The 22,673-nt window shown below is 53.5% G+C and overlaps 7 protein-coding genes across 7 annotated transcripts; 2 read left to right on the top strand and 5 right to left on the bottom strand.

The window, feature by feature from the left end:
- Positions 1 to 323: 323 nt before the first annotated feature.
- On the bottom strand, positions 324 to 2,360 carry J4E93_006813 (uncharacterized protein; the record flags this gene model as incomplete). The annotated part of the gene is made up of 1 exon (XM_049344723.1): positions 324 to 2,360. One exon carries the CDS (start codon positions 2,358 to 2,360, stop codon positions 324 to 326), a length of 2,037 nt encoding a protein of 678 aa, XP_049198377.1.
- A 705-nt stretch (positions 2,361 to 3,065) lies between these two features.
- J4E93_006814 (uncharacterized protein) lies at positions 3,066 to 7,376 on the bottom strand (the record flags this gene model as incomplete). Its single annotated transcript, XM_049344724.1, has 4 exons — positions 3,066 to 3,297; positions 3,350 to 6,638; positions 6,690 to 7,237; positions 7,288 to 7,376. 4 exons carry the CDS (start codon positions 7,374 to 7,376, stop codon positions 3,066 to 3,068), a joined length of 4,158 nt encoding a protein of 1,385 aa, XP_049198378.1.
- A 1,641-nt stretch (positions 7,377 to 9,017) lies between these two features.
- On the top strand, positions 9,018 to 10,126 carry J4E93_006815 (uncharacterized protein; the record flags this gene model as incomplete). Its single annotated transcript, XM_049344725.1, has 2 exons — positions 9,018 to 9,444; positions 9,495 to 10,126. 2 exons carry the CDS (start codon positions 9,018 to 9,020, stop codon positions 10,124 to 10,126), a joined length of 1,059 nt encoding a protein of 352 aa, XP_049198379.1.
- A 3,582-nt stretch (positions 10,127 to 13,708) lies between these two features.
- Positions 13,709 to 15,535, top strand: J4E93_006816 (uncharacterized protein; the record flags this gene model as incomplete). The annotated part of the gene is made up of 3 exons (XM_049344726.1): positions 13,709 to 14,192; positions 14,249 to 14,886; positions 14,942 to 15,535. The coding sequence occupies 3 exons, from the start codon at positions 13,709 to 13,711 to the stop codon at positions 15,533 to 15,535; spliced, it is 1,716 nt and encodes a 571-aa protein (XP_049198380.1).
- Positions 15,536 to 16,096: 561 nt separating this feature from the next.
- Positions 16,097 to 17,151, bottom strand: J4E93_006817 (uncharacterized protein; the record flags this gene model as incomplete). Its single annotated transcript, XM_049344727.1, has 4 exons — positions 16,097 to 16,240; positions 16,301 to 16,580; positions 16,654 to 16,880; positions 16,966 to 17,151. The coding sequence occupies 4 exons, from the start codon at positions 17,149 to 17,151 to the stop codon at positions 16,097 to 16,099; spliced, it is 837 nt and encodes a 278-aa protein (XP_049198381.1).
- A 951-nt stretch (positions 17,152 to 18,102) lies between these two features.
- On the bottom strand, positions 18,103 to 19,550 carry J4E93_006818 (uncharacterized protein; the record flags this gene model as incomplete). The annotated part of the gene is made up of 3 exons (XM_049344728.1): positions 18,103 to 19,015; positions 19,153 to 19,418; positions 19,473 to 19,550. The coding sequence occupies 3 exons, from the start codon at positions 19,548 to 19,550 to the stop codon at positions 18,103 to 18,105; spliced, it is 1,257 nt and encodes a 418-aa protein (XP_049198382.1).
- A 394-nt stretch (positions 19,551 to 19,944) lies between these two features.
- On the bottom strand, positions 19,945 to 21,498 carry J4E93_006819 (uncharacterized protein; the record flags this gene model as incomplete). The annotated part of the gene is made up of 1 exon (XM_049344729.1): positions 19,945 to 21,498. The coding sequence occupies one exon, from the start codon at positions 21,496 to 21,498 to the stop codon at positions 19,945 to 19,947; it is 1,554 nt and encodes a 517-aa protein (XP_049198383.1).
- Between the last annotated feature and the right edge of the window lie 1,175 nt (positions 21,499 to 22,673).

Consider the following 22,673-nt stretch of genomic DNA (forward strand, 5'->3'; position numbering starts at 1 on the left):
GAGTGAGCGCTGAAGCTCGTGTATTTCAACAATCTACGAGGGCATGCCATCGTGAGCAGGTTCGTGCTTGCCTTACCTAGCGACCGCACATCGATGTGCGCAGCTAGGTATAGGCTGCGTCGAGGCATCATGAAGGTGTTTCTGGCGTAAGACAAAAGTAGAATCTGGCCTTTCAACAGCCGGAGATAGATACCCTCAGCTTTGATGCTGCTAAATGAATGAACAAATGAACGAATCAAGACAATAGGTATTCCATTGATCCTACGTTACGCTCTTACCACATGCTACTGGTCGTCGCGTCGTCCAAGTAGTAAAACCTACAACTAGTATACCTTGAACTCCGCAATCCTAACCTTCATCCCCATCTTGGGCGTGAAAACCACCCTAACCTTCTGTCCCTCAACCTCCTTCCACTCCGCTTCCGTAATCCCATTCGCAACAACATCACCATAGGCCGCATCCTCTGCATCTGTCCACTGCGCACCGCCCCCAGCAGGCACCTGGATCTTATAGCTGTCCGGCTCCGCAAACCCTTGTTCCTCGTTCGCAAAGAACGCAAGCTCAGCACTACTCGTAGTAACGGATTTGCCAAAGTCGATCTGGAACCAGATGGAAGATCCATTGCCGATAGGTGTATCCCACCCGTTCTTCGCGTCTGGCTCGGTGTAGAACCAGATCCGGCCGTCGATCGCGGGGTATGTAGCTGCATTGCTGGAGTTACCCACTGAAGCTGAAGCACGCGGGTAGGGGGTTGTGGAGTTGAGCTGAACAGACTTTGCAATCTTGCGCGTGATAGCCGGTGGCGCTTTCCTCTCCAACTCCACCGTCACACGGCTGAGACTGGGACTTGACGCAACGACTTTCCCGTCGACTTCCACGGTTAGACCCGTGCTGTTGCCGCCGCCGTAGTGGCTACCATCTTTGTCCCATTGAACGGCGATTTCACGGCCGTGGTAGATGATGCGTTCGGCGCGGAAATACGTTAATTGGGTGGCGGAGGCCAGGGGGGCTACTTCCAGTACGTCGTCGGAGCGAGGTCGTATGCCAACGAGACCAGACAGAACGAGGTCGTTGAACCCGGAGTGGAAGTAGTGGTGCGAGCGCTTGAGTCCTACGATGGGCAGACCGGTGTCGGGGTAGTAGTCTTCTTCTAGATCTAAGATGCCTGTAGAGGGGTTCCGGTGTAACTTTGCGTATTGACGGAGGAGGTTCGTGTAGTCATCGCTGTTGATCACACCAGCCTCCTTGCCGTTTTCGTAGTGGTCGAGAAAGTTGGCGAGACCGGACAGGACTTGTGTCATTTGAAACGGCCACACGGGGCCATTCCACTGACACTCTGGGTTGGGGCCTTCGTACCGGTACTGCCGCATGTAGTACTCGTAACTTGGTTCTACAGTCCGTAGACCGGCTTCTCCGCGTAGTTTTTCGGCGTCGAGGATGTGAGCCCAGGCTTGCGCGTAGTCTGCGTTATCGTCGGGTAGGTCGTGGGTCCAGGGGACCATGCCGACGAGTTCGCGGCCGCGGATGGGGTCCCAATATGTGACGTTTTCGTTGTTGACTTGGTAGCGGTCGATAAAGTGGGCGAAGGTTGTGTTCCAGAGAGCTTCCTGGACGCGGTTTTTCAGTGCTTCGGCGCGGGTGGTGTATGTATCAACGGTGCTGTTCATGGACCCGGCTAGAGACGCCATGTTAGCGATAGCAAGCGCGTTGGCATATTGATAGCTGTTTATACTGGGCCGGAAGGAGTCGCCGCCGAAGAAACCGTCGTAGCCGCCTGACGAGTCGATGGATGAGATTGTGTATTCCGTTGCGTCGCGGATGGGTTCCACGTAGTAGAGCCCCTTTGACGTGTCGAAGGAATCGTCCCAGGCGTCGTATACGCGTGTCATATCGGAGAGGCGCTTGATAGCGTCTTCTTTTACGCCGTCGACGAGGTAGCCTGCCCAGACTGCTGCGGCCATGCTCTCGGAGAATTGGCGACTGTTGCTGTCGGCGCTGTACATGAAGGTCGCGTAGTCTTCTTTGAAGCGGCGGTCGCGACACCATCGCCCTTCCAGCAGGTGGAAGCCTGTTGCATCGTTTAGACTTGCGAAGGGCTTCGTCTGCCATCCGACGTCGTCAAGGAATTCTGTGGAAATGTAGCCGTAGGCGCCGAGATCGCGTTGATGGGCGCGGAAGATGGACCAGCGGTAGTAGTACACGTCGGTGATGTCCTGGTCGCTCGACTCGAAAAGAGGAATGCGGTCGCGGTACCATGCTGCGTCGTTGCCGTAGTGCTTGTGTACTATAGCGTCGACATCGAGGAGTGCGTAGCCCAGCTGGAACAGAGGGATGAAAGCAAGTGAGCTGTAGAGCTTCATGATGGGCAGATAGAATCTATCGTTAGAGAATACCTAAACACTACCATGCCTTTCCCATGTAGCGATCCCCTTCTTTTACATATGTACTCCTCTTGCGATTAAGTTTACCAAGCTACGCCTGATCCGAATGCGAGCATCCTCGTCACCATCATTCTTCCAGCTTCTCCAGATTTACATTCGTGACGTGCGCCGTGCATACTGCTAGCGCCGTGCCATTAGTCGCTCTCGCAACCGCGGAGTATTTCTGTAAAAAGCATAGAGCTTCGCGTGCTCTCGTATCTGGCCATCGCGAATCAACCGACGGCGCCTTTCCGAGCCAGGATCCATATGAGGAGCCCCACTTCTTCCCCGCGATCTGTGAGATCATCACGGAGAGAATTTCTCCGTCGCAACGTTACACAAGATTTAAGTCTGGTTGTATAGAGATTTTTATGCAGACTTCAGCCGGTGCCGCGGTTGTTGTTCGTGTTCGTGGGGTGAAGATCAAAGTAGCAGACCAGGCTCACGGCGTCTGGGGTAAAAACTGGGTTCTGCGATTCACGACCGTGCGCTAATGTGCTCAACTTCAATTGTTGCTCAGTCAGAACGCTAAGATGAGAAGATTGAATTAGATCATATCCAGCTAGCCATTGCAGTTATACGTGCATCCCGTGAAATCATTATTCGTATACGTTGATCATCAAAGTCCATCATACCATCAAGAAATCAGTATGGTGTGTTGCCCTTCCTGATGGCCTCCCAATCCGTAGTGCTCTGACCCGGTGCCGGACCAGAATGTTCGTGGACACCATGAATGGCAGGGTTACCGTCAGTTCCGCCAGCACCGGTGCCGAAGCGCCCGGTGTTCATGGGCAGACCAGTGTGTGGCTCAGTGACCGTGTTGTCGCGTTCTAGATCCGAGATGGGATGCGCACCGTAGACGCCATGCTGAGTTTCGCTGTATGTATGTTAGAAGTGACTAACGTTGTCAACTCTGAGCATGAGCTTACCGATCACCCGAGATCATGGTTGGGTTGCCAATGGGACCATCAACACCCATGTGCTCCCTCTTTCCTACCGAACCAGTCGATTCGGTCATCTGCTGGTGCTCCATAGCTTCACGGGCGGGGTGGCCCTTCGGTGGGTCCTTGTGAAGAAGGTGCTTGCCCTTCCAGCGTGGTGAGTCGGGATGATCATCGCCATAATCTCTGGAGTGTCTAGGACTGTAGTCGCGAGACTGGCGCGGTGAGGACTCAGGACTAGCAGTCGACTTTTCTTTCTTGGACTTATCACGGTGCAGGAATCCAAGAAGGCCGTGCTTCTTCTTCTCCTCGCCTTCGTTCTCCTTCTCAAGCTCCTTCTCACGGTGATGTTGCTCCTTGACCAGACGCGCTTGCTCCTTTTCGTGTTCCTTAGCCAGACGATGCTCGTCTTTCTCGTGTGCTGCGACGGCCTTGTCGTGTTTGTGCACTTCTTTGTCATGCTTGTGCTGTTCTTTGTCGAGTCTATGCTGCTCCTTCTCGCGATCATGTGCAATCTTCTTCAGACGCTCTTCCGCTTCGCGTTCGTCTTGGTTCTGAGAGTTGATGTAAGCTGCACCACCTAGGCCCGCTGCACCTGCGGCGCCACCGATAAGAGCGGCGTTACGCTTGTCGTGGCTATCGTTCACGGGAACTGCGCCAGGTCCCCAGGGTTGAGATGACATTTCCTGGGTATGCGTGTTGTGTGGTGCGATGGTACCTGAGGTTGGGTACGATGCGCCTGTGGTAGTCTCGTGCATGGGATAGGAAGACTGTGCCATACCTTGCGTTGGGTACGCGGTTTGACCAGACGAAGTAAGATCTTGCTTCTGTCGAAGTGGAAGTTGAGTAGTGTTGTCGTCATGCTTGGATGCTGCGTAAGCTCCTGCTCCCAATCCAGCAGCTGCAAGACCTGCTCCTCCAAGCGCAGCATTCCTGTTGATGTGGTCGTTGGGGTCAGTGCGGTTGACATTGCTTTGCGTAGTGGGGTCGTTGTAGTTGTATTGACTTGTTGGAGAAACTGGGTTGGTCGCTCGTGCGCCGGCAGCCGTGGGATCGTATCTCTGGTCTGGCATGGAAGCGGCAGGCTGAGTCATCTTGTGGTCGCCGTACGCATTGATAGCGTCTTGTGCTCGCTGTGTCATACTATGGTTACCATACGCAGTGCCAGCTTCGTATGCTTCAGGCTGTGTCATCTTGTGATCGCCGTACGCATTGCCAGCTTGGTATGCACCGTAACCGGCGGCGCCTGCACCTCCAACCAACGCAGCATCCCGACCATAGTGATGCTCACTCTGCTGGCCAGCTTTCTCGTCAACCTTGGGGTCCAGGCGGTTCAACGTGTCTGACTGATGCGGTCCAACTGTAGTGTGCTCCTTTTGCTTGGATGGATCAGGCTTAACTCTTGGGTCGACAATATTGGCAATGTTGCTACTGTGAGGGCCGATCGTGCGCGAAGCAGGGTCCTCAGCTGTTGGTCCAACGTTGTGGTGTATCTGTTTGCTTGGCTCTGGCTGAACCCTAGGATCCACGATGTTAGCAGCGTTGCTGGAGTGAGGTCCGATAGTGCTTGAAGCTGGGCCGCTGTCGGTGTTGTCACGGTTTGCAGCATAAAGACCACCGGCAGCAGCAGCGCCAGCTCCGGCGAGGCCAGCATCGCGACCGTAGTGATGCTCAGGATGTCTTTCAGGAACTGCGCTGGCGGTAGATGTCTGACATAGACCACTTGATGGTTGTTGTGAACTCGTATCTGGAATTGGTGCAGGGGCTCCTGTGGCACCGTAGAAGTGATCATTCGCAACGGGTTGAGAGGCAGAGGTACTCGCAGTGGTGAGCGGCTTAGAGAAGTTTGAGGTTGGCTGAGGGGCAGCAACATTCGATCCTGTGGCAGAAGCGTAAGATGAGTTTTCGGGAATCGCAGAGGTAGTAGTGGTAGGAGTATCATTCTGCTGAAGGATGTGGTGCATTCCAGCGGCTCCTACAGCACCTGTACTTAATACTGCAGCATCACGGCCGTAATTATGCTGTGAGTCTGTAGTCTCGGACGGGTTGTGTGAGATAGGAGGGCCAGAAACAGCTGAACCACTGGTAGGAGCCGTCTCAGTTTTGGCCAGTGGATCGAACCTCTGCTCATCGAATCTCTGTTCCTCTGGCTTAGAAGCGCCTAAAACACGAGGGTCGAGCATTTTGCTACTGTACGGGCTAGACTCTTCGTACAACGGCTGGCTACCAGCAACGTCCTGGGTGTCGTGGGTCTTCGAAGCTGCATGCGCACCTAAGCCCGCTGCGCCAGCACCGAGTCCTCCAACAATGGCAGCATCGCGAGCGTAGTGGTGATCATCTGCGGACTTTGACTGAGGCTCTCCTAGTGTCCCGGTGTGTCTCAGCTCATGAGATTCGCTTGTAGATGTGGGGTCGATGCTCGAAGGCTGGACGTGAGATGGGTCCAATGTAGACGTAGGCTCCGCGGCCGCAATTGGTGCGCTTGTGTCTGTGGAGGAGGATTGAATAACAGGGGCGTAGTTGAGGAAAGTCTTCTCGTCGCTGGGTGTAGCAATGTATTCGCCAGGAATATGCCTATGTGACTCAAGTCGGGGATTTACTGGGCGGTCACCAGTGCTCGACATTCCAGTCATCGGAGCTCCAGCGATAGGCTGAAGAGCTTCTGCCGCGTTGACATCCCGGGCTCCGTCCTCATTCCCCTGGGTAGATGCGGGAAGAGCGGAAGGATTCGAAGCGGCTGCAGTGGTGGCCGCCGCAGTTGCAGCTGCCAAAGCTTCGGGATGGTGACTAGACGTCATCTGGCTCGAAACATTGCCTGTCTGAGGAGTTCCCGTGGTGTCACCCGGTGCAACATGTCTATATGAAAGCTGGCGAGTATGGAGACCTCGGTTCCGAGCACCCTGTGCCTCTGGCTGCCTCTCTGGCTGTGAGTGTGCCTGAGAAGCGCCAATGGCAGTAGCGGCGGCGGCTGCTCCAGCCAGCCCTTCCCTTCCATAACTGTCGTGAGAGGGGCTGTCATGAACACCGACTGCCCTCTCTGTTGTGCCAGAGTCGAGTTCGCTGATACCTTTGTTCTGGAGAGGGGAGGTGTGCCCAGTCGGGTATTGCGTGGATGTCGGATCTTGGTGAGGTTTTGAGATGACACCGCCAGCGAGAGGGAACGATCGATCAGTATCAGCGGTGTAGCTCTCTTGTCGCAGAGTGTTCTCATATGGTTGGGTTTCTCTCGCGTAGGCAGGAGTAGCGCCTATTGAGTCACCACCGATGGCACTGGATTCTGCATTCTGGTCAGGTATTGCGCATTGGATAGTAGATTTGAACTACGTACGAGGATATGTCTGGCCTGGGTTAACGCCTGTTCCTTCGGTCATTCCTGCTCCCTTGGTCATTCCGGCAGTTCCATGATCTCCGCCTCCAACTACTTGGTCTTGACCCAGATACTCCTGAGTGGGGTTGTGTGTCGACATGGCAGCATGTCCCTGGTTGGCTCCCGGACCAAATCCAATGACGCCGCTCTTGATGCTCGCGACGCTCGGGTCTGCGGTGTGACCATGGGGGTAGGCATCGGGACGTTGAGCTCCTCCAGCAGTCGCGGTTCCGCTTTGGATAGGCTGCGAGGTGTTGGAGTAATCTTGCGTCCGAATTGGGTCATGAGCTCCGGTCGCAGCTGCCGTCGTCCCAATAGGACCATCGGTACCAACATGTGTGGGTGTTCCATGCGCACCACTTCCGTGAAGGCCTGCTGAGCCGCTTCCGTGAGCCAAGTCTGTGTATGGAGCGCCACTGGTTGTCTTTATATTGTACATTGGCTCTCCTGGAGTGTTATTCCGTGCCTTGCGCTCGGATGTATGGCTGTCGTAGATTGGGTGTTCCTGGCTGGGATTGATATTAGTGTGGGCTGCAATCAAGGCGATGTTAGCACATACCCCTCAGCAGTGGAAGAGGATGTAGGCGCATCGTGGGCAACCGTGTCATCCTTCTTGTGTCCGTGAAGGACGCTCTTGATCTTCTCCATGGTGTTGCTGTTTGCCTAGGTAGCTAGGATGCAATGCAGCGGAAGGATGAGCTTGGAAGGCTCTAGTTGTAGTCAAGGATCAGGTCAAGCGCGGGACTAGAGTAGCAGAAAGCAGGGCACAGCTCGTGAGGTCCACGGCGTGCTGGCGTTTGTTGTAGCTACCTAGCTCGACGCCGATGAGGTCATGCAGAGGGGTTGGCGGCAGGAGCTAGACCCCCACCTTCCAATGGCATGGCTAGCTACCGCGTTCCAGCCACAAACAGACACGCCTCATGCCCATTGCAGCGGTTCGAGCTGTCGCTGGTGCAGGTGGGTGCAGGTGAAGGTGTACATGGAGCCAAAGCAAGTTGTTTGACATGCGGGGCAGCGTCATCCTGGTATGCGATCACTCGATTCGAGGTCGGAGGCCGTCGGCGGATCCTCGGCAAACATCGTCTGTCGTGACTTGAAGGATGAGTAACCTTGAAGGTGAATGGCAGTGCTACCTGATGGTATAGAGTGACGGATATGCACGCTGTAGATATGATACGCCCACACGTTCAATCTCGTTGCGTTGTGGCATACAAATATAGAGATGACTTCACCGATCCGTCCCACACGTATCTACCCCACACAGTTGCGCAATTTCCGAGCACCTGACCAAGACGTATTGAGGTAGGCCGAATGCAGGCACGCGGCAACTGAATCTGAATGGGCCTGGTCTGTGGTGGGACGTCAGATCTTGACAGAAGTTTGCATAGTCCAAACCACCTGGGCAGTGTCTAGCTAAACCCCGGGTTGCATGAGTCCAGGCGTATTCGAACAGCCTCGAATACGCTGCTATGAGGCTCGGCGTGCACCTCAACGCACCATCCCAATACCAACCACCTTCCGCACCTGCGTGCCACTATCCGACAGTCAGCGAATGAGGCCCATGGTGCGCGAATTAACGATAGTGGCAAGCCATGGATGCGACTCCCAACGGCAGTTCACCCTCCATCAGCCTAGCGCTCACCCACGCGCAGTCTGGCCCACCTTTTGCTGCACTGGGCTGTCGCTAGCTGGTGCTCGGCCGACCGCAACCCAGTCGCTTCACGCCGCCGTCTGCTGCGCTTTTCGCGCCTGCTTCCATTCTAGAAAACTTCTACCGCCAGGCATGCATGCAGCAATAGTGTCGCGCAGTGGGAGCAGTTGACCCCCCCTTCGCGACTCGGCTCAGCGTCGTAGCGAGCCTCCGTCACCCCCAAGCCTACGCCCAACAGCGCCGTATTGAGTGCAGGCCGCTTCTCCGCGTTTTCTTCTAGCCTTGCAGTGCGTTTCATCCGCTGCAGCTGTCACCATATCATCCAACCCTCCCTCTTCCCCAGTGCACCGCGCCCGACCTCTGGAGCGTCCCACCGCAGTTTCGGATACTCCATCTTTTGCCCAGCACCCGACCAGGGCAAGGATAGCACCAGCGTCTGTGCTCCGCCGACCCACTCCCTAATCAGCCTCACCCTGCTGCCGACATCATACCGGACCATCCTTCCGAGTGCCTCTGCGCTTGTTCTTCAACAACGCTTTTGCACTCCCAGCATTCACACAACACTCACACTCTACCTTAATCACCCTCGCAGCTCCGTACCGGCCACTACCCATCCGCTCTGTTATTCTTCGCCCACAATGCCTGGCCATCTTCGCACTCGCTTAAAGCGCGTCCTCACTGCTGGCTCACACAAGAATGCAAAACCAGAGGAGCCCGAGTCGGATTTCTACAAGCCTGGCGAGAAGATGCCTCCCCTCAAGTACCGTCGCGCCGTCGACCCCGAACACAAGAAAAAGCTCGAGGCTTTCAGCTTTTCGACTGCATGGCGCCGCCACAGCAACGCCTCACTATACTCACCCATGGGTAGCAGGCTACCGAGCCGCAGGAGCAGCTTTAGGAGACGCAGCCGCAGCCGTAGTATGCACCGAAGTCGGAGAGGAAGCTGCTCTTCGGACTACGATGCTGAAGAGTGGGTAGACAGCGGCATCGGAGCGAGCATCGCCGGTGACGACAGGCCGGCAAACATCAAAGAAGCGTCCGATGACGAAGGAGATGTGCTCAATGGTGTGTTTGACTATGTTTGCATATAATCGCTGCGTTACTGACATGCCTAGTGGGCCTCTCCCGTAATCCAACCGAAGACCCTCGCGACGCCCGCCGGAAACAATCACAAGGCGCTCGCCGCTCCAGCTCCGTCCAACAGCCTTCGAGACCCGCCACTGGCTCAGACCGCACCCGCAACCCTTCGCAACCTTTCTCGCCAGAAGAGCTCGAGATCGCACTACAAAGGTCGCACCTCGAGGCTACAAAAGAGGAGTCGGACAAGAGTGCCAGCGAGAGTCCCTTCGAGGACTTTGACGACCCAAGCCCTTTCCTGAGGCCGCGTGGTGGATCCATCTACGTACCATACAACGGCCAAGGCACGCCTCCAAAGCTGCCCTTCTGGGGCACTGCATACCCCTCGTGCGACGACGCGCCGTCCAGAGGCCATTTCTCGAGACGGGCATCGGTTTTCCTAGAAAATGAAGACGGCTCTTGCACACCGCAGTACGATCGCCGCGAATCCTTCTTCGTCCCAATGAACGCCCCGGGTCTGACGCAAGCACGTCAGATCTCCGTCTCCGACTCCAGTTCCGCTGAGGACGAGTGCGTATGTCCGCCTCAAGTTGCCGAAGCTCCGCAACGCAAACCCCAGCCCTGCGCTCCTTGTGACGCCATTGCTGCGATCCTCGCAAGGCCTGATTGATTTTTCTCTGCATTAGCGTTCACTTCACACTGTCGATATTCGATGCATTCGGTCTGTACATATTGTCCATTGCATTTCTCGGCGTTACTCCATGTAAGAACCCTCTGATCGGTTCCATGTTTACAAGCCAGGCTTGGCTTTTTCCCTTCACGTTCTGGGCTGGAATGTCTCATAGACTACATCTGACATCGTCAACGGTTTCACTTTCACGTCATCACATAATGAAATTCTTCAAATTCTTCACATCTTCAGTCTTGTTACGTTTGAGCTTCGTCTCGTGTCTGTGCGATCACAGGTGTACTCCTATTACTCCGTAATAATAATTCACGAGTTCACAATACACATGCGATTCAACAATGTCTGAATTGAAGATTATCATGCGTCGGCAGCACGCGCTCAATCACTCAACAGCGACGTGCGGTCTTCGGAGCCGGCCACAGCCACCCACGTGCACCCCAGCAGCCAGCGATCATCACAACCTGCATTGCATGCACCGTCACTCGCTGAGCCTCACTCTGCGCATCCCAGCCACGAAAAGAAGAAATACCCACTCCCCAATAACCATCAAACACGACCGTCTATCTTCGCCCAGAACACGCGTCGCATTGCGTCGTCGCGTTGTTCTTCTCCTTTACCGCTCTAATTGCACAGGTCGTCGTCGCGCGTGCACGGCTCTCCGATCATCTCTGATCAACGATCATTCTTCCTTTTTTCCCTTTTGCTCGTCTCCTCCCACGCGGTGCGGTGGGCCTCAGTGCTCAATACTCCACATTTACACTTATGCATTGCAGCTCAACGCGCGCGTGAAGGTTTGTACGGTACGGGACTCCGGAAGTATTGGCATGTACAGTAACAGGGTCTTGTTAACCGCTTTTTCCTTTTACCTTTTTGCGCTGCCTACGCCCGATGCACGATGCAGACGCGCGCTCGGCCCACTTTGCCCGTTCCTCGTTGTTTTCGTAGGTTCGTGGGGGCGGGCGTTTATTGATAGATGGATTTGCAGCTTGCCTACCTAGGCGTGAGTTGCACGTTATGCTGGATGCGTTGTAGTACAATGTGTTACCCTGGGATACATCTAAACCTATTCTAGATACAAGAAAGCTGTTTCTAGCAACGAACCAGTAGAAAACCTCCCATGGAAGAAACCTTCGATATGCAGATGCATGGAAGATAGTCACGCCATGAGTGCAGTGAAAGAAGTTTGCGCTTTGCCGGCACTTCCGTTGAGGGTGGAAAAGGATTGGGATATACCCTCATCGATTCGCCAGGGAACACTCATCCGACTCACATCCCATCCTACCTACAGTGGCATTCCGCACTGCGGAACTCCCACGCCATCCGATCGCACGATGTCGTCTCGTCTCGTCGCGAGGCGGCACGGCACAGCACAAAGGACGGCTTACCTCTTACGTACAACCGCTTAGTCGTCCCCTCCTGCGCGAGTTCGCGTTTTCCAGGCTAGCGATTCGTCGTGAGCGCGCCACCCCACCCCGCGCTTGTTCCTCTCGGCGGACTGGGCAAGATTTTAGCCTCGTGCGCGCTCATCCTTCTCTCGTCTCGTCTCTCGGCGGCTTTCATGGCGGAATCTGCAAACATTACGTCAGGGTAGCTTGGCTTTGCGTGCGACCCCCCGCTATGGGCAGCCGGGCTACTTGCTTTGCGCGAGGTCGTGAGGTGGAGGCTTTGATCGGCCGTCTGAGTCGTGGTTTTTGGAAGGCGGAAGTTGGGTATCTGCATGTGGGGTTCTTGGGGCAAAGGGATTTGGCTCATGGGATTTATTTTGTTGGGTAGGGCTGTGGCGAGTGAGACTCGGATCGCTCGGAGCAATTGGGGGTAAGCGGTCCGCGGGTGCTGGGAATAAGGGTGGGTGGGATATAAGGATTGGGGATGGGATGGATGCTTGAGTGATGTAAGATCGCTGGTGTGCGTGTGTGTGCCACCGGGAGAATGTGAGCGCAATAGCGTTACATTCCATGGTTGTCACGATGGTTACATGAATGTCGTCGGGTGATCTCTTTGGACTCAAAGGGTGATGTGATGTAATGTCAGACTATGAATGATAACCGGTATGTTTGACTTGCTGTTCTGTAGATGTTGTTGGCTTACTGGTAGATGAGAGACATTGAAACGATGTCTCATGTGTTAACAGCCATTGCTGAACACTTCTTCGTGGGGGACACGGGCTAGCCCACGCTCAACTTGAAGTTTTCTCATAAAAGAACATTGACAGCATATATGGAAGGAAGCGAACGCTCGAGATGTATGAAATATATGTGGTTGAAGCCCTCTAGCAATGAGTGGTCGCTGCGCTATACTCATGTAATCGCAGTGCTCTATTTTGGCTGAGATCGGCGTTTGGCTTCTTATAAAAATCTATACACAGACACGACATCGTTAAGTATCAGATATGTGATTTCGTGAAAGATTTACTAGACAATCCGCCTGCCTGTGCAGGTAGGAAGAAGCGCTTCTGAGATTTGGTACTAGCAATCGGATCCGACTATCAATTTACGTGAACCGCAGTCTGCAAATCCGAGTATACATATCGCGTCGACGCCACAGTAAAAGAACTGTGTGAATATGCGGTAGATGCTAAGAAGGGCAGCGGGTACCAGTATGGCGGTCTGGACTCGAATCGATTTTCTTGATACTTGGCAAGTTAGGTGTAGAGTGCAAGATGGCTGTCCTGGGCATGGTGTCTCACCCGTGTCGAGACTAACTTGGCTATGGCTCACTATGCCTTGCATTGGGCCTTAGCTGTCATGGCGACGTTACACTGACGTTCAGTCCTTGTTTGTAGTACAGGTACATCAAGTCTCTTCCTTCGTTCTTGTTAACGCAGCATGAGACCTTAAGCTCTATTTCATGCTCGACAACGCAACTGCACAACGATAGTACGACTACGATGTATGCGACCCGAAGAGTAGTCAGAGATCCAGGATCAATGATCGAGCACGGGATAGTCGAGAACATGCTGACCGAGACTAGTTCTCTCACTAGATAATGGAGTGCTACATACATGTCAGCCAAAGGTCAGAAACAATGTCGCGCGCATGCGACCGTTCGAACGACAACACGCAGACGAGTCGTGCTCCTCATCTTCAGCCAACAGTTCGCGCATCTCTGGAGATGCTCGGTGAGGTAATCCAGCATACGTGCTCGACAGTAGCGCGAACCGGGAGGTTCGGAGATGATTGAATCACGAACCAGTGCGCACCAATGGGCTTCCTTCCGACTCGCGTTACGATGGTACGATCATCGCCACGCACCCCAACGCCTCGCTCTTACCAGACTATGTCTCGCGGCCCGCCGTTGCGAATGGTCGGTGCAGGCACAGCGCGCAGTAAACATGGCAACGAGAGCAGCGGAGACCCTGGTGCCAGCCCAGCGCGGGAAATGAGCCCACGACAGTGCCCATCTCGCACCACAAAAACCTCGTGAAAAGCTGCAGACTCTGGACAAACATTCCCGCATCCGGGCACCTGTCGCACACAAACTCCACACGGCACAGGCAAGACTATGCCCGCCCCTCGTTAGTCGTCCGACGCTTTACTGCTTCGCTGCAAGCTGCCCGATATCGCCATGCGCCGAGATGCGCCATTGACGGCAGAGGCCCAGCTCCTAGCCCCACTTTGGCTGCCCGAGCCGACGACTGTGAGAGCGAAACACCAGGACAAAGTCCAGCACATCGAGGTCACCCACTTGGAATACGACTATGACATCTCGTCTTTAGCGCTGGGTTTTGTTCCGTTCCCTTTTACATCCGGTGGCGGTGTTACCTATAACACAATGGACGCTCCCGAGGCGCGCAGGTTCTCGACGAGCACGGCTGAGCGCGTCGGCTTACTTAGGGCGCACGAAAACGCGGCGAAGCAGAATCAGTATGGCGCGATTCCGGATCCCTCTGAGATTGAGAGTCTGCTGGGCGGAGATGGGACGACAGAAGAGCTGGGGACCACGGCGGGGCAGGAAGCCAAGTTGCTGCTGAAGTACAGCGTTCCGCTGATGGGGACGTACCTGCTGCAGTACTCATTCAGCTTGGTGACGATATTCGTCGTTGGGCATAGTAGGTCTTCGAAACACAGGTCCCATTAGATGTAAGCTGACTATTATTCTGCATAGTCGGAACAGATGAGCTTGGTGCGGTCTCTCTAGCCACAATGACAGCCAACATCACCGGACTAGCAATCTACGAAGGACTGGCCACATCACTAGACACTCTCTGCGCGCAAGCTTATGGTTCCGGGAAGAAGACCATGGTAGGACTCCACCTCCAGCGCATGATCCTCTTCATGTTAGCTGTGACTATCCCCATCGGAGCAATCTGGCTATGTTCAGGTTGGATTCTGGCCGCCCTGGTTCCCGAGAAGGCGATTGCTCATCTCGCTGGATACTACCTCTCGTTACTCCTCGCAGGAGCACCAGGATACGCCATCTTCGAAGCTGGCAAGCGGTTCACGCAAGCACAGGGCCTGTTCAACGCTTCGCTCTTTGTCTTGCTTATCGCAACGCCGATCAACATAGCTCTGAACTATATTTTCGTCTTCGTTCTGGATTGGGATCTCACGGGTGCTGCCCTCGCGACTGTCATCTCCAACAACCTCCTACCATTGCTGCTTTGGATTTACGTATACTTCGTTAACCCGTCTTCGCTGGAATGCTGGGGCGGCTTCACGAAGGATGCATTCACCCATTGGGGGCCGATGGCAAGATTAGCAATTCCAGGTATCGTCATGGTTGAGACCGAGTGGCTGGCTTTCGTAAGTTTCACGCACTGCATGCTCGGACATGGAGCACACGCTAATCCTCTTGTAGGACATTCTTACCTTTTCGACAAGTTATCTTTCCACAGCTCACTTAGCAGCGCAGTCAATCGTCATGACTCTCGCAGTAGCCATCTACCACGTCCCCTTCTCCGTCGGCGTAGCCGTCTCAACCCGCCTGGGCAACTTAATCGGCGCCGGCTCCCTCTCCGCCGCCCGCACCGCCACAAAAACGTACATCCTAACCTTCCTCGCCATCGGCCTAATCGACTTCGCCTTCCTAACCGCCTGTCGAAATGTCCTCCCCAAAGCCTTCACCAGCGATCCGGAAGTCGTCAGCATAGTCGCCACCGTACTGCCCCTACTCGCTGCGTTCCAATTCGCGGATTCCACAACCGCACTCGTGAATGCCTTGCTTCGTGGTCTGGGTAAACAGAACATCGGCGGCTGGTGCAATCTCTTCGTGTACTATGTTATTGCGGTGCCGTTGGCGCTTTTCCTTTGTTTCAAGCAGGATATGAAGTTGGTGGGGCTTTGGACTGGGTGTGCGGTGGGTTCGAGCTGCATTACGATATCGGAGGGTATTTATATGAAGTTTTATAATTGGGATAAGGCCATTGATGATGCGAGGGAGAGACAGGAGTAGTCTGCTTTGGAAGGGTTGGCCTAGAGAGGAAATACGAAGAGAAGGAGATTCAGAGGTAGACGTGGAACATGTGTAGATCCGTGTCAATAATAAAAGTGAAAGTGAATAATCTCGCCCGAGGAGATGAGTGAACACCCAAGAATACACATTGACGTTGCGTCACCGAATGTGCAAGTTGCCGTCTTCGTGTAGACCGAAGACCTGTTCAGTTTTCCCCGTGCATAAGGTGGGATAACGACCTTAAAGGAATACGTACTTAGTACAAAGCTAATAAAAGGAGCGATGTACTCGCTGCAGAGTCAGATAAACAAGGCCTGTATGTGCTATGCTAGATATCTACACTTCTATCCAAATGGGAATTCCATAAACCCATGTCGCTGAGCGCGCTTTCCTACAGAATCCGAAGAACCAACATAAACGCTACACAAAGAAAATAACACGCGGCTTGCCAATAATAAAGCTCCCGCTCTGGTCGTCAAGTTGACAGACCCGGTAGAACCATGCCCTCCCAGCCTCACGCTGTAATATGCTGCCGTTGACAAGAACACATTCCACCCCTATCTATCGACGAGCAAACTCAATATCTCCCTTGCGAGCCGGCTTGATATTGGGGTCATACCACCAAACACACACGATAAGCGTAATCATCATAGGCAAAAAGTCGTAAACATAAATCGGCCACTCGTGAGACAGCAGGTAACCATCCTGTATCCATCCATTAGCATTCACTCCAACCACCAATCGAAAGGACAGAACAAAACATACCTTGCCCATCGCATACTCAATAACCCTACAAAGGTTACGAATAGTAATGCACACACTAGCCGCATACAAGAACCAGATCAGCTTCGTCCACGGAATATCTGCCGACGCAGCTGTAGGTCCCTTTTGGAGTCTCACGTGCCAGATACCCGCTACGACGACGAAGAAGCCGAAGATGAGGATTTGGAGTATGAGGCCGCCGAGGATAATGTTTTCGCCGCGTTTGAAGCCCGAGGCGTCGGAGGCGGATACGAGCATGCCGGCGCCGCCGCCTTGGATCATACTGGAATACACATGTCAGCGTGATGGTTTCTTGGGAGCTGTGTTGTGTTGTGTTGTTTTCTGGGGAGACGTACAAGCAGAGAATGTCGCCGCCAACGAAGAGCTTGGTCAACCAGTTTACGCGGATCAACGAGTACTCAGCAGAGTCTGTGCGGCGGATGAGGCGGCCGAGGATCATGTAGATGGACGCTGCGAAGAGGATGGGTGCGAGGAGGATGAGCGTGGATTGGATGATGTAGGGGGTTTTGTTCTCGGTGTCGTTGTGGGCTGCGGCTCGGGCGGAGTAGCCTATGGCTTCGCACTGGAGTGGGTGTTAGTATGTATTTCAGTAGGGAAGTAGCTTCGCATGTAGAAGCTGGAGGACTGGGAGACAGGTGGACACATACTAGAGCTCCGATGACGAAGGGTAGGCAGAACCATGTCCTGTTCTTGACAAGGCGGTATGTGTGGATGAAGAACAGTATGAACATGATCACGGCGGTAATGGCACCGGCCGCGATGGTAGGGGTGTACGGCCAGAGCACATACTCTGGTATCGCGTTTGAGTCGTCTACGGGCCCCGGTGTCGACATCTTGAGTGGGAGGTTGGAGGTATGAGGCAGGAGCCTGTGAGGTACCGGAAACCCAGATAAAACAGCTATGGTAATGTGCTTGAGGTAGTGAGAAGTGTTTGTGGTAGTACACTGTTGAACTGGTGGTATGTGGACTGAGGCTGGCTGGTGGAGAAGAGTATAGCAAAGTATTTATGTATAGAACTCGCGATGAATTACCGCGGGGCACAGCCCACCTAGCGTATCCCGTATCTAGACTCCCTGGACCCGTACGTAGATTGCCCGAGCAACGTTCCCGCCGCCTGTTGGGATGCGTAGATATCCCGGATAGAGAGGGAGAAGGGTCTGTGCATACGACTAGCGTATTCAGATACGATGCGCCAATCGCATTGCTGCCAGGATACTGAGCTCCACTCTTCTTGTTCTTTCCTCTAGCATCCTACACTAGTTCTTCGCGTATGGTGGTGTCAAACACGGGGGTAGCAGGAGGAAATCTTCAGTGTCGCTTCCAGAATACGTCGTAAATTGTGTCGTAGTGCGTGCAAGTAGATAAGCCGGCTACTTCGCACGTTTCGCACATCCTCCCCCTAATAACTATTATCATTTCGAGCGGTCGTGTTCTACGCTGGCCAGCCAAGTCCTGTAAAGGTAGTCTGCCTGATCAGTCAACATGCGGATACTCGAGCCTAGCCTGATTCTACTTACGACATGATACTTCGTCAAGCCAGCCACACATTCTTCGCAAGCATATCCCAAAGCAGTCTGGTACAAGGTATAATCAATACTGATTTGGCGTAGGGATATTGTTTCGATGCAATAGTTGTACGCAAGCTGGCGGTAATCAGGCATCATAGCCTGCACTGGACGATTTGTTCCATGGAGCAACCGCTCGCCTTTTGCAGCAGGTTGGGAGCGTACACAGCTCGGCGCCCATTGATGAAACTGGCGAATGCCAAGAACACTTCCAAGGCTTCATGTCGTATGTCCAGAATATGGTGTCGGTGGAACAGAGGCACCGCGTATCTGCTCCTTAGGCCACTGGAGCCACTGCTTCCACTCGCTGGGAACCATGTGATCCGCAATCATGAGGATCTGCTCTGCGAGTCCTTCCAGATACCAGTAGCTCGCTGCCGCTCTGTGCATCATGACAGCATAATGTGCAAAGATGATCAGAGATCCCGGCTGCTTCTCCGATAGAAGCTCGATATAGCGGTTGGAGATGAGATGAATCCAAATCTTCAGCAACGCGTCGGAAGGCGGCTTGTCAGATTTCTCCGCGACCTGGAATACCAGCTCGAGGATATGGCAGGCAAAGCCATATGCGTCGACGATATCGGGGGGATAGACATGATGGACGACCTCCGAGAACTTGCGCAGCTGGACAAGTTCAGTATTGGGTGGTTGTTCTTCCGTCATCCAATCAATGTCTTTTACGTCGTCCGGAATCATGCGGCCCAATTCACTCGCCTTCATTTCCATGTAAAAACCAGACACCATGGGCCTTATCCTCCGGGTCAGAATCAGGTTGGAAAGCATACTATCGAACGCATGCTCCATATCTGTGTGAGCTGCAACTGAAGCCACACATGCGTGTGGGAACAGGACTCCGGCAAATAGAAGGACCGCTTTGAAGTTCGAATGGTCGATGTCGCGAACCGATGTTTGGAAACTAAGTAGAGCTGCTTCATGGTACTTCTCGGCCTGGTACGAGTATTGCGGAGCCTCTTCTGGAGCTGAAATTCGGCTTAGATGTAGCGCGCTGAGAGCAAGAGCTGCCTGAAGGAGATAAGGATGATCGAAAGATGTCTGTATCAGAAAGTTCGAGCAAACATCCTCAGCATCAGTATGCGCTGCGAGGGTTTTGGCGGTGACAGTAGTATAGTGGCTGCGCACAGAATTAGTCCAAACTTCTTGAGCCTCTCCGTAAGCAGTGGATAGGTTCTGGTGACCGAAAGTTATGAGCGGTCTTGGACGCAGAGTGAGACACTCTCAAAGCGTCAAGATCGAATTGAAAGGACGTACTGGAGCAACCGTAGTTGGGGTATATTCAGTGTCAGATCAGGCCGGCTGGATGCGCCATTAAGGTCGATAGTTCCAAACTCCGGTAATGGTTGCTGATCAACAGTGTTGGCATTACCATCCGTAGATGACGGCGTAAAAGCTGGTGTTCCAGCCGGCAAAGGCGATACGTGGGACGCCTCACGACTCTCGCGGTTGGTGGAAGGTCGGTATTCGCACGCCGTGCCTTGCTTCACGCAGTTTGCGCAGTTAGGCCTCTGTTCATCGCACTTTGAAGTTTGTTAGTCGCAAGTAGAATTCGTAACTCGAATGGGAAAGCCCACTTTGACATGTCGGCCTTTGCACGGTAAGCAGCCGTTTCGCGACTTCTTATGAGGCTTGCGAGTCTTCGCTCTGTCCATGTTATGTTGTTGATGCGATCATATCGGAGGCTTGTCTGGAGGAACGCGAGGCAGATTGGACGATCTACGCTTGTGATGCGTCACCCGTCGACGAAACCGGGAGCGGCACTAAGATGTGGCCCGTGCACCCGAGACAGCCGTAGCCTACCCGATACAAGCACTCGAAGCATAGTTGTGGCTGTGTTCATCGTCTTGCAAATACTTGTCAGGCAATTTGGCTCAAAAGGATAAAAATAGCACTGCATATGGTAGACATGTACATGTTTGGTCGTACATACATTTTCACATTCGTAACCAAAGTATCTATCATATCAAAAACCTCAGTGGATGTCCACGTCCCACGCTAAGTCGAGCAGAAATGCGTAACGCCAGCGCAATGACTATATTCATGCGATTACTCCTCATCCTCGTCTTCTTCATCCTCAAGATCAGTTCGCTCAACGATCAAATTACCACTTCGGCCAATGCGCTCCTTAATCGTACCGCCAGTCTTGAGCTCGTACACTTCGCGCGGCATAGGACTGACCAGCTGGAACTTGTACTCATGCTCAAAGTCCTTTGGCTCTTCGACCTTCTTCTGTACGCCTTCTTCAGACTGCAGGATATCGTAGCATTCAACGAACGCGTAGAGTTCCTCGATATGAGCATCCGCGGCGAATTTGCGCACAATACGCTCGGCATTAGGCATGCGAAGACTGATGCGTACGATGTCCTTTTCATCGGGACTGGGCTCAGAGCGGATTGATGCGGCGCGCCATTTGCGCCATTGGGCGAGGTTCTGTGCGTATCGTTCAATGGCTTGTTCGCGTTCAAGGGCTTCCTTTTCTTCGCGGGCTTTCCGCTCCGCTTCCTCCTTCTTCTTGCGCGCCTTCTCTCGATCCGCTGCAAGTGAGCGCTCATATGCGCTGTTCTGTTGTTCTCGGATGTTCCTTGTCGCTTGCTGTTCTGCGCGCTGACTGCGTACGCGATTAAGCGGCTCCGTGTGTTGCTGCATCGCCTGCCTTAGCTTTGCGATGTACTGCTGTGGGGTTGTAGGACCGGCTACGCGCGCCGCGATGCCCATAGCTGTCGACGAAACTTGCGGTGTGTGTACGATAAGGCCAGTAAAGGGGAACTTCGTGCACGATAGCGCGGCAGAAACCTGGTATGCCTCCGAATCTTGCACATTGCCTGCCCAAAGTATGATGTTGTTCTCGGGGTTCCGCACAAATTCCACAACCTCTGGTGCGAGGAGTGTATCTTTTATAAACGACGACGTCTCATCGTGCTCAGGACTGACCAGCACGACCATCAGGAACTGGAGGTTCTTCTTAGCCAAATCGAAGGCTTGTGCGTAACCGCTCTCAAAGAACGGGAGGTTGTGGCTGCCATATTCCTCCTCAAACTCGCGGATGAATCGCGCCGCAGTGTCCCGTGGGTTCAAAGGTCGGCGTCCGCTTGCGCTGCGTTGAGAGGCGGGTGTGTTGATGTTGCTAGCCGTCACCCTCCCCCATGCGCGGGGTAGGAAGGGGAATAGCCAGCCTAATAGTCGGAAAGACTTCGCGAATAACGAGTACACGAGCGAAAATGGCGCAAAAAATATCGCAAGCACCAGCGGAACTTGTGTAGTAACTTGGCTCTCTGGCTGCGGCACCACCCTCGGCGCAGGCTCTATCCTGACCCTCCTCCCACTACTTGTGGATGACCGCGGTGAGGCAAAGCCATTCAACAGTGTCTCTTGTCGGCGAATATCTTGGGGCGGTGGTAATTGCGCTGCGGCGGCAGCGACTGGGTCTTCGGTAGGCTCGCCGTCGAAGAAGCGGGTTACTGCTATATTAACGTTCCATTGCGCGCGTTGGAGAATTGATATCGCGTCGGATGTTGCTTGGTCGGTTACGGCGGTGTATTGCTGGAGTGCGGCTTGCTGGTCGGCTGTGAGGGATGCGATGTCCACGCCGCTGTCCGCCATCTTCGGTATTCGGCTTGTCTGATTCTAGATTGAGGTTTTGAGTTGTGTGTGACTAGATGCCAGATTCTGCGACAGAGTTTTATATCGGAAAGGACTGTAGTGCGGAAATGTGGTGTAGGGTGAAAGTTGGTCTACGTGTTGCCTTTACAGCGCCGATGATGTAGCGGTGGTCGGAGCTTACGCTCGAACTACGGGACAAAGGTGAGGCTAACCTTGAATGATCAGCCTTCGCCACGGAACACTAATAACCCACGGGGTAGTTGGTGAATCAGCATAGTTGTGATTGCTCTCCCAACAACTATAGGATGGGTGATAAAGTCTGCCGCCTAATATCGTGGATGCTACATACCGAATCTCCAGGCCATCCATGGATGCTCTGAACCTACCTAGGTACTTGCCAAGTACTCGCGCCGAGTCACATTCGCAGCAGTGTCATCCATTCGACACAACCGTTTGCACACGATCAACGATCTCAGAGTTCGGAATAGGCTTCTTGGTTTTTGGCAATCATGTCTGAAGGTTTCCATCATATCTCTAAAAATATTCGTTCCATAACCAAGCCCAATTGAATCCCAAAATGAAGCAAGATATACCATCCTCACGTGCAAATAGTCAAGGCACATGACAGTAAGCAACAAATTCCAACATCAGCAATACTCGGCCAAGCTGCACCATGCATCTCTCCCGAATTATTGTAGTTCAAGACACCTGGTAAGCCACGTCCGTAACCGATGAAGCCACCGCTGGTCCAGTTGGTAGCGACCAGATAGCCACAGCTACACAACGTTGAGCGGAACCTCTTCGATGTATCTGCGAAATCGAATCATGGACTCAGCGCTTCACTTCCTTCCCGCCAGTGATGTGTTTACACTCTTTCCATCAGTCACAATCCAATAAGAAGTAGAGCCCCACTAAGCATCCCTATCAATGCAAAGAAGCGCGTGTCATTCCTGCCCCGCACCAGCTGCGGACTCGGCCAGTCTACCCCTCTAGGCCCACCATTGCCCACCGTTGCTCACCAAATCCATCAAAATTCAGGTTTTACCCAAGAACATAGCGTTACCTTTTCGACTTTTTGCCATCAATCCTGTTGTAACAGGCCCGCTTGGCGTAAGTTCGACTGTTCATCCAACTGCATGAAACATGTCCTAACAACTTCCAATAGCAAGCGGTAA

Source organism: Alternaria ventricosa (assembly GCF_023758065.1).
Source record: "Alternaria ventricosa strain BMP 2768 chromosome Unknown scaffold_11, whole genome shotgun sequence".
NCBI lineage: Eukaryota > Fungi > Ascomycota > Dothideomycetes > Pleosporales > Pleosporaceae > Alternaria > Alternaria ventricosa.